The sequence below is a fragment of the Erpetoichthys calabaricus genome, chromosome 12 (assembly GCF_900747795.2).
Source record: "Erpetoichthys calabaricus chromosome 12, fErpCal1.3, whole genome shotgun sequence".
Taxonomy (NCBI): Eukaryota; Metazoa; Chordata; class Cladistia; order Polypteriformes; family Polypteridae; genus Erpetoichthys; species Erpetoichthys calabaricus.
In genome coordinates this window covers 130,440,578-130,456,815 of record NC_041405.2, presented here as the reverse complement: position 1 = coordinate 130,456,815, position 16,238 = coordinate 130,440,578, and the positions used below count along the sequence as shown (strand labels likewise).

Here is a 16,238-nt window from a genome sequence, read left to right as displayed (position 1 = left end):
TTGCCATAATATTATGTCTTTATTCAGCTCTGCTAAGAGGATACTGACCTTTTTTCACCCTTTTCTTAGTCTAGGTCGTTGTGCTCATCTCCTCTCCTGGGGCCTAGCTCCCCTTTAACAACCTCCGCCTCCTCATCCAGCTCCTGTGACTGGGCAGTCATCACCTCAAACCAACAACCTGGAAGCCCATCAACAGGTAGTGCTGCTCCTCCATCTTCTGATTTGTGCCCTCCTGTTTAGTTACTTGAAACTATATCTCTTTATGTGACTTTTCCAGAGATTTTCTGCCATAGTCTTCATTTACATAACCTTAGCAATTCAGGAGGCAGTTGATGGCATGCTCCTGTGAAACCCTGGGTTTCACTTAACATGACATACCCAGTGAATCACTCCAATAGACCTACAGAGCTCCACACCATTATGGGCCAATCAAACTGCAAATATCCAGTGATGTTTAGCAGGCTTTACAGGTGTTATACACACACTTATTTGTGCCCTTTCCAACACGACCATTTCCATGGGTACCTTACCTTCCATTCTCATAAAATTTACTTCCAATATGGTTAAGGTTAAGGTTGTCTTATTCATGAGTAATGATAACTACTGAGTAGGCATGTCTTGTGATGGGAATGCCATGAAGTAGGCTGTCTCTCAGGGACTAACACTGTGACAGTGCTTCTGGTTGCAACCACACTCTTCTCAGAGCTTCTATTGTGTAAACCATGTGACATTAACATGCAATAAATTGGCTGTTCAGCTGAGCTCCGGAATCACAGCTCCAGGGTTCTGCAGCTAGACTTTTCCTAGTACATAAAAGATAGCTGCTTAGTTTGAAATGCATCCAAATTTTCTGACTAAATAAAGGAATGACGGTGTAATAGTCACATTTTGGCATGTAAATGAATTTTGATTTCAACTTTGATTTTGTTGACAGTTTATCGACTATATTGAATTTTGACCTTAAGTGAATTTGACCTGACTAGGTCTGACATCCCCTATGTAATGGTCCTCACATCTCTCCTGCTTGATTATTTAAGACTGCCCAGACTTTTTATGGAAATTCCTGGTCATCGTGATACCTACCTATTTATGACCTTCTGGTTTAATTTTGTACTTCTGTGTTTTCAACCATTTGAATGTGGTGTTGTCTGCTAAGTCTGCTGGTGTACATCAGCTCTGTCGTTTCTTCATTTCACTCTGGGCTCTCACAGCAGGTTGATATACCAAACTGTGGTCCAACAGCTCGACCTTGCATCAGGACATCTGTACAATATGGACTTGACAACATACTGTAAATATATCAGAAAAGACAAAATAGATGTTTTGGAGCTCCATGTCCAAGTTGAAGTAACAGAACAAAAATTAAAATGAAGGTTAAACATTATAAGTGCTTCTGGATGGAGATGAGGTCTTTCACTTTTGGAAGTCATTTTCCAGTTGATTGCCAACTTCCTATATGGAGGCTGTTTATGTAGGAAAGGAAGCAGAAGGGGCAGAGCTGGCGATGTCTAAACCAAGTGATGTTAGTAATCTTCTAGAGAGTTCTTGTCCATTCTAAAGGAATTGAAAACTGTTTTAGTGGCAGTGTCACACCAGAAAATTTCCATTTATTTTTAGTCAATCCAACATCCATGAAACACTCCCAATACTGGCATGCATGACAATACATAACGAGGACAGTGGAATTCATGGTCATACATTCAGTTAAACATCCTACTAAATTTCACAACAACAACATCAATAAGAATAGCTCAGTATAGTATTGAGTAAAATGTATTTTTTTAGCAGTCATTCAGCAATGACATCAATACAGTGGAACCTCGGTTCACGACCATAATTCGTTCCAAAACTCTGGTCGTAAACTGATTTGGTCGTGAACCGAAGCAATTTCCCCCATAGGATTGTATGTAAATACAATTAATCCGTTCCAGACCATACGAACTGTATGTAAATATATATATTTTTTTAGTTTTTAAGAACAAATATAGTTAATTAAACCATAGAATGCACAGCGTAATAGTAAACTAAATGTAAAAACATTGAATAACACTGAGAAAACCTTGAACAACAGAGAAAACTTGACACTGCAATAGTTCGCGCTATAGCGCTACCAACCGCTGGCTAAAAACACTTTTTTTTTAACGAGTTTTAAGCACAGGGAAAAAAATGAACATTAGAAAAAATCCGTAATTTAATAAACCACCAAGAAAAGTAACAATGCGACAATGCACGCTACGAACCGATCGCTGTAAACAGAAGTGAAAACAAAATCAAGCCCAGTGCATTCTTTAACTGCCTTCCTACCTTATGCGTCCAGCTCTCTCTTGCGCTGTCTGTGTGTGTGCACGGCTCTCTCTCTCGCTGCCTGTATGTGTGCGTCTGTCTCTCTCGCACTGGCTGTGTGTGTGTGTCGCGCTCTCTCGCTCTCTCTCTCTTGCTCCTGCACAGGAAATGCACAGGGAGAGACTGAACATGTACAAACCAAAAGGGAAACTGGCTTGTTCGTATACCGAGTGTGTGGTCGTGAACCGAGGCAAAATTTTGGCAAACTTTTTGGTCGTAAACCGATTTGTACGTGTACCGAGACGTTTGTGAACCGAGGTTCCACTGTATTGTTAAAGGAAGTCAAGGCGCTTGGTTAACAGAACTCGAATTGAAAGCATCCTGACATCTTTGCTAATTCAGATCTGTTAATTTCCAAGGATCTGAGTGAAATTATGCCCCAAATTCAACATGTAGGGAAAAGTGACTGGTAGAAAGGGATATGTGCTGCAGATAGGTTGGGACAATTCCCCAGAATGGTAGTAAACATTCTGAGACATTAATGCATATCCAGTCAATCCTTCAACTCAGAGTAAGGAAGTCAGTGGCACCCACGTTATATGCAGTCAGATGGTTCAATTGATTTATCTCAGAAATCTGATGGACTAAGTTCCTTAATCATTTCCAATCATAGTCTCTGTCTGTCTCTCTCTTTCTCTCTCTCTCTATCTATCTCTATGTCCCAGTGTTAACAACAAGAATATCATTTGATGACATTAAGGTTGAATTTGGGCAAGGAAGCATGATCCTTAGAGGGTCATCCTGTTAGATCAACTCCCTGCTTTCTCCATAACTTTAGAAAGGCCAGTTAACTATAACCATTGCCCAGAGACTGCTGAGTTGCACTTCTATTTACTTAAAAACTAGATGAGCATACAAAATGAAGGTGTGAAGTATATGTCACTGTCTTTAACCAATGCCACCTCACATTAGGTTATTAGTTGTACTGTGGTGAAGAATTCTTGTGAGTCTGACAACAGTTTTTATTTTCTTGGTCTTTTAGTTTCTCTCAAGTGCTTGTAAGTTTGTTTCTCCCTCATCCAATTAAATGGAGTTTTTATTTTCCACTCCTTCATTGTCATCTGTTCATAGCATTTGTTTATTAGGCTGTTTATCATTTCTATTGTTGTAAAGTTCCTTTTATAAATGTTCTTTGATTTTTCTTTTTCAAACTCTTTAGCTATTATTATTGTGAAGCACTTTGAGCTACAGTGTACTTTCATGCATGAAACTAAATAAATAGTTCCATATGCATAAATAAATGTTGTTGTTGTAAGGGTTTGTTGAGTGAGATAGGTAATTATAATCTTTAGGATGTTTAGCTCTAGCGTGTGATTCTTCAGTGACGTTGTTGTAACTTGTCGATAGCCTGTTAAGCATCATTAACATAAATATTGTTTACAGACCAGAGCAGGTGAAGTTTGAAATACAAAACAAGAAATTAATTTAACATAAGGCTAACTGATGGGGAGGCACAGCTAACAGTCGTTCTGTTTCTGCAGGAGTGTCCCGAGGACCGAGTCCTGTCACCCTTGGAAATCAGGAAGCTTGGCCTGTAGCAGCTGCCATCACTGAATATATCAATGCCTACTTTAAAGGAGGAGAGCACAACTGGTAAGCGTCCCTTGTCTTTCTCAAGCTGTCTGATGAGTACTGCACCACTGTGTTGGCACACATTGTGTAACTTACTAGCCACAAGTGCTTCTGCTAAATTACAGCTTTGTAGATTTGATTGCACTTATTGCACTTATTGTCTTAGCTCAAGGATCTCTTGTTACTTGATTGTTTTCAGATAGTATTCTTTATACACAGCCTTCAGGCTGCATCCACACTACTATGTTTTTGTTTAAAAATGCAGACATTAGTCTTCATTTTCATTTTTTGTTCACACACACTACCCCACCGTGATAACCCTAAAAAAACAATGCAAATGCTGTCCAGAGTTGTAAACTTCTGAAAATGCCAGCTCGGTGTTGCAATGTGGACAGATGAAAAGGTAAACTTGTGAGGAGGCTCAATCTAATCAGGCTCTGATTTGTTTGTGCTTATTACCTAGCCCATTTCCTGATCGGATCCAGCTCATTATAACATCTCATTCCCAGACTGGTCACCCTTCACGGACAAATACCATATTCCAATGTGTAGGAGACATAGAAGAGTTGCTATCCATGGCACTTGTTGTGTTGCTTACCTGTATGCATCTAAATTACATTTTGTACACTTTGAGGGCTACATTCATGCCAAAAAGGTAAATTATATACTGGTCGCTAGTCTTCAATAAATGTCGTGGCCTTAGTTACTCCTGGATCATGGAACTCTGGCTATTAGATTACTGGTAGACATTGTATCTCATTATTAGTACAGCAGCACTTATTGGAGAGGATTATGGAGGCAACGTAACAAGCTGGCCAGACCAAGCTACTCCATCCTCAGAAACCTTTTCAGGCTCCTGCAGTTGATTTCCAAAATGCACTCAGGCCAGCCAAGAAATACAATCTCTCCAGAATGCCCTGGATGTTCTCTCATTAAACTGCAAATGGGATGCTCCCATGGGAGGAGCTCAGGGAATCCCGTAACTACATGCTCAAGGGGGTCTGCTGGAGCCAATCCCAGCCAACACAGGGCACAAGGCAGGAACCAATCCCAGGCAGGGTGCCAACCCACCGCAGGACAAACACAAACACACCCACACACCAAGCACACACTAGGGCCAATTTAGAATCGCCAATCCACCTAACCTGCATGTCTTTGGACTGTGGGAGGAAACCGGAGCACCCGGAGGAAACCCACGCAGACACGAGGAGAACATGCAAACTCCATGCAGGGAGGACCCAGGAAGCGAACCCAGGTCCCCAGGTCTCCCAACTGCAAGGCAGCAGCGCTACCCACTGCGCCACCGTGCCACCTAATACATTAATACATTACCTAAAAAATTACATTCTGTTTTTAGGTAATGTATTAAGATAAAGGTAAACCCGTATACTGTATAGTACTGTACTGCTGTGTCTCCTGCGGTGATAGAATGTAAAATACTGATGTTACCGCTATACGTAATTCATACAAGCGTGTTTTCTTTGGTATGCACTGTCGTTCTCTTTGTTATAAGTAGAGTAAATACATAATAATTTCATTTAATTAAAATACAGTAAAATGTACGGGTACTCACCAATGATGAATGATATTGATGATGATGATGATGAAGTAGCTGTGCAGTACGATGCAGAGGATTTAAAACTCCTTGGGTGGCGCCTCTTCTTCAGGCGCTTCAGGAGGAGTCATATCTTTGGACGTGTCTTCTTCTGGTGGGGTTTCGTACTGGCTTTTCTTTATAAGTTTCAGGAACATTGTGATGGGAAGTTGCTACATTGTCTCCTGTAGCAAACTGCTGGTACAATTTCCGTGCTTTCTCACGGATGATGTTACCGTCCAAGGGGATGTTCTTCCTGCAGTCCGTGATCCACAGTGCCAAGGCAGATTCCATCCTGACTATTTTTATTCCTTACGTTTGTTACCTTTTTGGCACTATCATTGAAACTTACAGATATGGTACTCCAGATCGCTGCTTCGTTCTTCTTTATGTAGCGTGCGGTGCTTTCATTAATGCCATAGTAGCGCGCTACTGCAGCATAACTTTTTTGTTCCCGGAGCAAATCCAGTAGTTCATCCTTCTCCTGGAGTGTTTTAAACTTCTTCTGGCGCTTAGGCTCAGTGCCAGGAGCCTTAGAAGGTGCAGGGCGTTTCGGTGAAATCTTGTGCGTTTAAGAATAACAAAATGAATACAATAACAAAGTGGAAAACACGAGGACATTCAGCTGGAGACACGTCACAGGGCAGCAGTCAATCAGCAGCAAGGAGAAATGAATAACGCTCTCGGATTGGCTACTTTCACCATCCCAAACCGCGTTTCCCTCAGCGGTGCTTCCTGTTCTCTCTACAGCACATTATTGCCACGAAAAAATCCATAAAAAATTGCGAAGGATATTTGTGCTTTCCGCTAACAATTTATAGTTAGGTTCTAAGGAAAAATCCGCAAACGACTGAGTCCGCGAACCCTGAACTGCGACTTCACGGGTGTCTACTGTATAGGTAGTGTTTGTCAGCTAGAAACTGGGCTTTGTCTGACTTATTATAAAATGTAAAATAAAATGTAAATAAAGTAATTACCTATCTATCTATCTATCTATCTATCTATCTATCTATCTATCTATCTATCTATCTATCTATCTATCTATCTATCTATCTATCTATCTATCATAACTATAAAGCATATTCACCCCACTACTTAAATTTTTCCCCTTCTTCATTACAACACTGCTCAAGCTTTGTCAGTTTGAATGCTGATTGTGAGCAAACAGCCTGTTTGAAGCCGTGCCACATGTTCTTAGTTGGATTGAGATCTGGAGTCTTACTTGGCCACTTTTTTAAGCCATTACTCTGTAGTGTAGCTTTGGCTTTATGCCGGTGGTTGTTGTTTAGCTGGAAAATAAACCTCTTGAGGTGCAGGTTTATTGCAGACTGCATGAGGGTTTCCTCCTGGATTTCATTGTATTTTTTGCATTAATTTTACTTTCACAAGCCTTCCAGGGCCCACTGCAGAGAAGCATCTCCACAGCATGATGCTGCCATCACCTTGCTTCATGGTGAGAATGGTGTGTTATAGATAGATATAGAAGGTGGTGTGTCATTTTGACAAAAACTACTAAATTTATCTTACTTAGATAGATAGATAGATAGATAGATAGATAGATAGATAGATAGATAGATAGATAGATAGATAGATAGATAGATAGATAGATAGATAGATAGCATTTTATTGGTCCCAAAGAGGAATTTAGGTTTTGACAGAAACTCAAAAAATATCATAATAAACAACAAAAACAACCCCCCTCAAACACACATAAGGAATTACAATAAAGGAGAAAACCTGTGACTTGGCTAATTATAAGAGAGCAGTCATAGTCACAGTGACGCCTTATAAAGGAATATTCCCAAAAGTACGGAGAAGCCCCAGTAGAGTTTCCTGACACACATAATTTGTTGGCCACTCAATGCTAGTGTATCACAGAGATGCTAAGTAGCATTTACTTACAGTGGTGTGAAAAACTATTTGCCCCCTTCCTGATTTCTTATTCTTTTGCATGTTTGTCACACAAAATGTTTCTGATCATCAAACACATTTAACCATTAGTCAAATATAACACAAGTAAACACAAAATGCAGTTTTTAAATGATGGTTTTTATTATTTAGGGAGAAAAAAAATCCAAACCTACATGGCCCTGTGTGAAAAAGTAATTGCCCCCTTGTTAAAAAATAACCTAACTGTGGTGTATCACACCTGAGTTCAATTTCCGTAGCCACCCCCAGGCTGATTACTGCCACACCTGTTTCAATCAAGAAATCACTTAAATAGGAGCTGCCTGACACAGAGAAGTAGACCAAAAGCACCTCAAAAGCTAGACATCATGCCAAGATCCAAAGAAATTCAGGAACAAATGTGAACAGAAGTAATTGAGATCTATCAGTCTGGTAAAGGTTATAAAGCCATTTCTAAAGCTTTGGGACTCCAGCGAACCACAGTGAGAGCCATTATCCACAAATAGCAAAAACATGGAACAGTGGTGAACCTTCCCAGGAGTGGCCGGCCAACCAAAATTACCCCAAGAGCGCAGAAACGACTCATCCGAGAGGTCACAAAAGACCCCAGGACAACGTCTAAAGAACTGCAGGCCTCACTTGCCTCAATTAAGGTCAGTGTTCACGACTCCACCATAAGAAAGAGACTGGGCAAAAACGGCCTGCATGGCAGATTTCCAAGACGCAAACCACTGTTAAGCAAAAAGAACATTAGGGCTCGTCTCAATTTTGCTAAGAAACATCTCAATGATTGCCAAGACTTTTGGGAAAATACCTTGTGGACTGATGAGACAAAAGTTGAACTTTTTGGAAGGCAAATGTCCCGTTACATCTGGCGTAAAAGGAACACAGCATTTCAGAAAAAGAACATCATACCAACAGTAAAATATGGTGGTGGTAGTGTGATGGTCTGGGGTTGTTTTGCTGCTTCAGGACCTGGAAGGCTTGCTGTGATAGATGGAACCATGAATTCTACTGTCTACCAAAAAATCCTGAAGGAGAATGTCCGGCCATCTGTTCGTCAACTCAAGCTGAAGCGATCTTGGGTGCTGCAACAGGACAATGACCCAAAACACACCAGCAAATCCACCTCTGAATGGCTGAAGAAAAACAAAATGAAGACTTTGGAGTGGCCTAGTCAAAGTCCTGACCTGAATCCAATTGAGATGCTATGGCATGACCTTAAAAAGGCGGTTCATGCTAGAAAACCCTCAAATAAAGCTGAATTACAACAATTTTGCAAAGATGAGTGGGCCAAAATTCCTCCAGAGCGCTGTAAAAGACTCATTGCAAGTTATCGCAAACGCTTGATTGCAGTTATTGCTGCTAAGGGTGGCCCAACCAGTTATTAGGTTCAGGGGGCAATTACTTTTTCACACAGGGCCATGTAGGTTTGGATTTTTTTTTCTCCCTAAATAATAAAAACCACCATTTACAAACTGCATTTTGTGTTTACTTGTGTTATATTTGACTAATGGTTAAATGTGTTTGATGATCAGAAACATTTTGTGTGACAAACATGCAAAAGAATAAGAAATCAGGAAGGGGGCAAATAGTTTTTCACACCACTGTATTTAGTTGGTGCCTTTATCCAAGGTAACTTACAACATTTGAGATACAGTTGATTACGTTTCTTTTTTCCCTCAGGCAGGTGAAGTGACTTGCTCATAGTCACAGACGGGATATGAACCCTCAACCTCAGGATTTAAAGTCCATGGTCTTAAACACTACACCACACTTGCCTTACTTCTTATTTGTATCTCACTATCTTTTAAGAAGGCAAGAAACAATTAAAAACTTTAAAGTACAACTGTGTAAAAGTTAAACTAGCAAGTGAACACAATTGTGCCCAAAACCGTTTATTACATTAGCTGCAACAGTTTATTTCTGATTTAAGAAATTGGGCAATGTGAACACCTTAGCCATTGCAGCCCTCCAGGACCAAAATTTAGAACGCCTCTCATATGCTGTCCTTGTTGGCTTGAATGTTTCCCTGTTTTCATTTCTTGAATATTCTTGGCCATCACATCCATCCATCCATCCATTTTCCAACCCGCTGAATCCGAACACAGGGTCACGGGGGTCTGCTGGAGCCAATCCCAGCCAACACAGGGCACAAGGCAGGGAACCAATCCTGGGCAGGGTGCCAACCCACCGCAGGCCATCACATCTCTTTTCGTTAATTTTACAAATTGACCATTTTTTCTGTCTTGTTTTATTTTGAGCTTTTTTGAATCTGCAAGTCAGTGGCATTCTCTATCGGTCTTGGTGGTGGGTCACTGCCCTCAGATCTCATTGCACTTTGGCATTATACCTTATCTCTTTTTTCCAATATTAAGATACATGGAAACTTGATCATGATTTGTTTTGCATCTCAAACCACAGAAAGAGACTTCAAGGAATCAATAATGTGTGGCTGGCCTTTTGTGTGACATCTTTGTGGTTTAGAATTGTATATGTGAACTGATAAAAATTTGACTGAGGTTGCTGCAAAATTCCAAACACCTGATAACACTTGGCACCATTTCATTTTCTTTTTAAACCGTACATTTTGCTAAATAGATAAGAAAGAGTCGTAGAAGCCAAGCTTATTGTAAGCACTGAATACCAAAGTACTCCTCATGCTCACAGATCTTGTGCATCTATCAACAACAGATGATCATTGTTAACGACACAAATGTCACACTTTAGCTCAGCAAGTGCAAAATATACAGATGACACTGATAAAACAGGTTTAACTGGGAAACTCTAAAAGGACAAGATTGTAGCTTTACTTCATCCAATAAGCAAAGTGGAAGCTTTAGTATTTGAGAACTTGCTTGTAACTTGACTGTAACCATTTATATTGCCTATAAAAAGTGTTCACTTTTTGAAAGTTTTCACATTTCATTGTTACACAGCATTGCATTACAGTTGATTTAATTTGGCTTTTTTGATACTGATCAACAGAAAAAGTGAAACAGATCTCTGCAAAGTGATTTCAATGAATGACAAATGCAATACACAAAATAATGGATCACAAATATTTGCCCCCTTTAATATAACACACTTGAATCATCATTGGTGCAGCTTACTGGTGTGGTCGAGTTAAAGGACTGCGAGACCCAGGAATAAATTTTGGTGTGCCAACCCGGCTGTCCCCATTTAATCCAACTTTGGAAAGTAAAGAAAAAATGGCCACTAAGGGCATACAACTGTTGCACGGCTTTACAGGACAATGGCAAAAAAAATCTCTTAAGATAACACAAATAACATCTCAGCTTGAGTTTTCCAGAAGGCACATGGGAGACACTGAAGTCAACTGAAATAGTTTTGTGGACTGATGAGACCAAAGTTGAGCATTCTGGCAATCTGAATAAACGCTGTGACATAAGCCAAACACTGGAATGCATGAAGCATGGTGTTGGCAGCAGTGTGTGGCGGGGATTCTTCTCTGTAGCAGACCCTGTTAGGCTTGAGAGAGTAAAACAAATGCGGCAAAATACAGAGAAATGCTGGAGAAAAACCTGATGCAGTCTGCAAGAACCCTGCGCCTTTGGAGAAGATTCTTTATTAGCAATTCAACCACCGCAAGCATAAAGCCAAAGCAACACAGGAATGGCCATAAAACAGCAATGTTAGTGTCCTGGAGTGGCCATGTCAGAACCCAGATCTCAATCCAATTGACAGTTTGTAGCTGAACTTTCAAAATTCTGTCCACTCACAATCTCCACGCAATCTGATAAAGCTTGAGCAATTCTACAAAGGGGAATGGAGGAAACCTGTAGTGCCCACCTGCGCAAAACTGGCAGGAACCTGTGGGCACAGATTCAAAGCTGTGTGATGGACACCAGGGCATCAACAGCCCACACCCCAACACGAACACACAAGCACAGTCCCGGGTTCAAATAAATGTTGGTTTATTAATCAAATCCTCTCAAATATGTCACCACAAGCACAAACACACAGGTTTTCCCTCCACAGTACTTTCTTCCTACCGCACTACCCTCCTCCATTCAAGCGTTGCTGCACTACCTGCCAGCTCTGACTCACCTGGATAAGGGAGTGCGGTCCTTTTTATTACAGACCCAGGAGTACTTCCTGTGCCAGGGCGATTGCCCAATGGAAGCAATTCCGGGTCACACGGAAGTCCATTATAACAGGGAGCTCTCGTGGCCCCCAGTGACTCCAGCAGGTCTGCTCTGTCAGACTGCATCTCCCGGCATGCCTTGTTGGTTTCCTACTGGGCACAGACATCCGGGGTTGCTGCCATCTACCGTGCTGGGGGAAAAAAAAAAGCCTCTAGCGACATCTTTCTTTCCCAGTGGGCTGTCCGTCCATCCGTTTTGGTCCTTCTTTCCAGGTCTGATCACTTCTCCCTCCCTGGCTGGGATGCTTTTCTGCTTATTAGGAGTCTCCCGTCCGAGTAAGGAACCATCCTTCCTCCCAGCCCAGCCCATGTGGCATCTACAGCTGTTATGGCTGCCAAAGAAGCATCTACTAAATACTGATTTGAAAGGCGTGAATAAGTGTGATTAATTATTTTGTGTTTTACATTTGTAATTTATTTAGACCACTCTGCAGAGATCTATTTCCACTTTGACATTAAAGAGTTTTTCTGTTGTTCAGTGTCAAAACCCAAGTTAAATCCACTGTGATTCAATGTTACAAGAAAAATGAATGTCAAAACTTCCAAGGAGGTGAATGCTTTTTTATAAGCACTGTATGTAACTCAAATCTACACTCAGCAGGGTTGTACCTGGGCTGAGTGATATGTCACCCAAAGGGTGCTGGAGTTGAGCAGGCTAACACCCGGACTGTTCCCTCCGGCTCATCACAGATTCTTATCAGAAAATGTTTGTATCGCCACTTCTCAGACAAGATATCCATGGAGGTGGTGCAGTGGTAGCACTCCTGCCTCACAGTAAGAAGATCATGGATCTGTGTGGAGAGTGCTTTGAGTAGTGAGAAAAGTGCTGTAACAATGCAAATAATAATAATACTCTGTCTCCCAGCAACTTTTTTTATTTTTACAATGAACCCCACATAATTGCCTACATAACAGTGTAAGAAGCCCTATATTAGTGTTTTCAGATTAACGGAGGCACTTGGACAGCATACAGGGTTGGGAAGATTCGTGGCAGATGAAATTTAATGTCAGTAAATGTAAAGTATTACACGTAGGAAATAAAAGTTTTAGGTTTGACTACACAATCAGAGGTCTGAAAATCAAACGTATATCTTATGAGAAGGATTTAGGAGTCGTAGTGGACTTGACACTATTAACAGCCAGACAGTGTTCTGTAGCCATTAAGAAGGCTAACAGAATGTCAGGTTATATAGCGCCTTGATGTGTGCAGTACAAGTCACAGGAGGTTCTGCTCAAGCTTTATAACACACTGGTGAGGCTTCATCTGGAGTGCTATGCTCAGTTTTGGTCTTCAGGCTACAAAAACGACATAGAAGTGCTGGAAAAAGTTCAGAGAAGAGCAACTAGGCTGATTCCAGGGCTACAGGGGATGAATTATGAAGAAAGATTAAAGAGCTGAGCCTTTTCACTTTAAGCAAAAGGAGACATGATTGAAGTGTTTAAAATTAAGAAGGGAATTAGTCCAGTGTTATTTTAAAATGAGTTCATCAACAACACGGGACACAGTTGGAAACTTGTTAATGGTAAACTTCACACAAACAAAGTTTTTCTTTACACAGAGAACCACAGACAAACAGAATAAGTTACCAAAGGTGTGGTAGACAGTCGGACTTTAGGAACTTTCAAAACTCAGCTTGATTTTATTTTGGAAGAATTAAGTGGATAGGACTAGTGAGTTTTGTTGGGCTGAATAGCCTGTTCTCATCTAGATTGTTCTAATGTTCTAACCCCAGAAAGGACAGTCATGCAACCAAATATCAAATTAATCAATAAATAAATCAAAGTAAGCATAATGACTAGGAAGCAACGTGTGGGAGGCATGTGTGTTTGTGGATCGGGGTAATGAAGCATATGTGCGACAGAGGTTTGGAGGGAGTTATTCGCTATTTGCTTTGGAACTGCTCTGGCACCAGTAATGAGGCCTGAGAGTTGGTATCAACACGAAATTCAAACTTTAAGTACTGATACAACACTAGTTTCCATTTTATAACATGTGGAGGATGGCATCGAAGCCTAAGGTGCAGTTTGTGTTGTGGATTTTCCTTCGTAGCTTTCACATTGACTTGTTGTTCCTCACCCTTTTCAAACTACAGTAGGTATTAATCCAGGAAGGTTGGCGTTCAGTGTAATGCTATATTTCACAAAAGCAAGATTACTCAAGTCACATAAAATCTAGAAAATCCCCTGGTGAAATACCCAAAGGAATTTAGTGTGATTGGCTTGTTTATACTTGTCTGGTGAGCCCAGAAACTTCCTCAATCGACAGCAGTCACAGTTTCAGGTAGAGCAGTGGGTTCACAAAATTATATCAAGGTTCACAACTGCCGACATCACAGCTGGTTTTGTTTTTGCCTAAAGAAAAATGGGTTGGTGAGCAGTAACTGTCAAATGCCCTGTTTGTTGTTATTTTATGAGAGGTGTTACAACTACCAATCTAAAGGGCACTTATACCAATATCTGACAGACGGGAGATATCTAGAGGTAAGGAGCACTAAGATTGAAAAAAAGAAGTAAAAGTATTAAGGTTTTATGCACCATTGATTACTAAACTTGATGAGATCTTCATGTGGATGTTAATGACGGAACACTTCTTTCACACAAATAACCATGAGAGAAGCCAGGATTAACTGTTACTGAGATTTGATTCTTTGCGAATTACCAGGATTAACTTTTACTCAAAATCTGTCTGATTTTATTGTTCATGTTCATCGTGACTGGCCTTGGTGAGGGGGTGGGTATCCTAAACACTGGGCAATAGGTCCAACATTACTAGTTGTTTTCTTTTTCTGGAGGAAAATACATTTTTAACCAACAATGTCAAACACAAAATTTCTTGTATTTTTTCATATTTTTTGTTTTTGTACCCTACTCAATTCACAAACACTTATTTCAGACTTCAGCAATACTATGGCCTGGACAATTGAAAATAATGTTACTTAACAGTCTAAAACCTACCTAATTCAGTTTTGGATCACAGATGGACGGAGACCACAGCTGTAAAAAAAAGTTAGTAAACCCTTTGAAATGGCTTGGACGTCTGTTTTAATTACTCATAGCAATGTGGTCTGATCTTCAACTACGTTCATAGTTTCCTGGTGTTATGAACTACCTGCTGTCAAAACTCAACACCTAGGCTGTTCTTCAAAGCTTGGCCAAAAGGCTTCAGATGTGGCCTCATAACAAAGCAGCCTGGCCCCAAACTCTAAAAGCAGGCTTTTTAGCCTGCACAGATTCTACAGAAAAGAGTTAAAAGGTTTTTAAGTTCCAGAACTTTGAATTGGGGAAGAGGAACCTTCATACCTCTGGGCCAAATAATAAAAGAAAAGTTTATTTAATAATTAATTTTCAAAAAAAAACAAACTCAAACACAGCTAGGAAAAATATCTCAAAAGGGTTGCCTACAAGAGGCAATGTAATAAGCTAATAAAGGCCAAGTCCACGATCCAAAAATCAAATCTGAAACACGTTTTTTGTACTATGTTGGCTATTATCACTTCTCATCTTGATTATTTTCTTGTCCTAATGTTTCAGGTTTTAGCAATATTTGTCTCTCTGTTTTAAATATTATTGGATGGCAGAACTCTTGATTGCTCTTCACAGCTACTGTAGTGCTCATCTTCGAGGTAGACCATGTTATCCCTGTCAGATCTTAGTGTCCTTAACTCTCATTTACCCTTCCATATTTAACTGCTCAGTCTAACGTTTGTCCTTTTTGGTTGTTTCTGGCAGGGTCCTATCCTCATGTCCATTGTTTATGGCTTTGAACAATAAATTACTCAACCAATAGTATCTACTTCAAATTTTAAATACTAAATTGAGGAATTGGATACCCTAAATATCTGAAACATGTTGCTTTTCCTCCAGCCATTGTCCATTATTTGCAGTAGCTTACTCATTTCTTTGGTGCAGTGTACTGAAGTGGCACTAATGGTGATTGGTCTGCCACATTCCTGTTGGCTTTTTGTGTCATTTAGAACATGCTGATGGTAATTGTTGTGGGCCTTTGCAAATCATTTCCTTTAAGCGCCATACAGAAGATGTCTGTCAAAGGAGACGGGCTTTGTGTCCATCACAAAATGTTGTAGATTAGTGCTGAATCGTCTCATGAAGTAGGTCAGCATGCTGTGTTCTGTGAAACGAGTTGTTGCTCATTCGTCACTAAACAGTTAGTGTTCTGTGAAAAGCACCCACTTTGCGTTTACTGCCTACCTTAACTTTTGCAGCACAAAATGCTAGAGAGGATTAATGATAATTCATGTGATTAAATTTGATTGGAATTAATTATCCATGGAAATATGGTGTCTTTCCACTCATCGCCCAGTAGTTACTGTAAGTATGGTCTAAAAACCTCGGGCTACTGTATGTGTTTGCTGTTTGATACAAACATTTTTAACCCAAATTATGGATGGGTATACTTTTCCAAATTAATCATACGCTACATGTTGTGATTATTACAGCGGGAAATACAAGCAGTAAAAGAAAGCCCAACAAATGGAAATTCCTCAAAAGGGAATGACAAAGAATAACCACTGGACCAACATGGGGTCACAAATGAGAAAAGACTAGAAAAAACAAAAATCGTTATCCAAAAAAGTTATTTCGTGATTAACATCCATACACAGCTCAAAAAAAGACTAGGCCTCCTGTCTGTTG

At 40.3% G+C, this 16,238-nt stretch overlaps 1 protein-coding gene across 1 annotated transcript in view; it reads left to right on the top strand.

Moving 5' to 3' along the window:
* fcho1 (FCH and mu domain containing endocytic adaptor 1) overlaps positions 1-16,238 on the top strand; it is a 112,653-nt gene that overhangs the window by 79,841 nt on the left and 16,574 nt on the right. The window contains exons 22-23 of the mRNA XM_051934682.1: positions 70-196; positions 3,825-3,936. Coding sequence (XP_051790642.1) covers positions 70-196; positions 3,825-3,936 — 239 coding nt within the window. The remainder of the gene's footprint in view (positions 1-69; positions 197-3,824; positions 3,937-16,238) is intronic.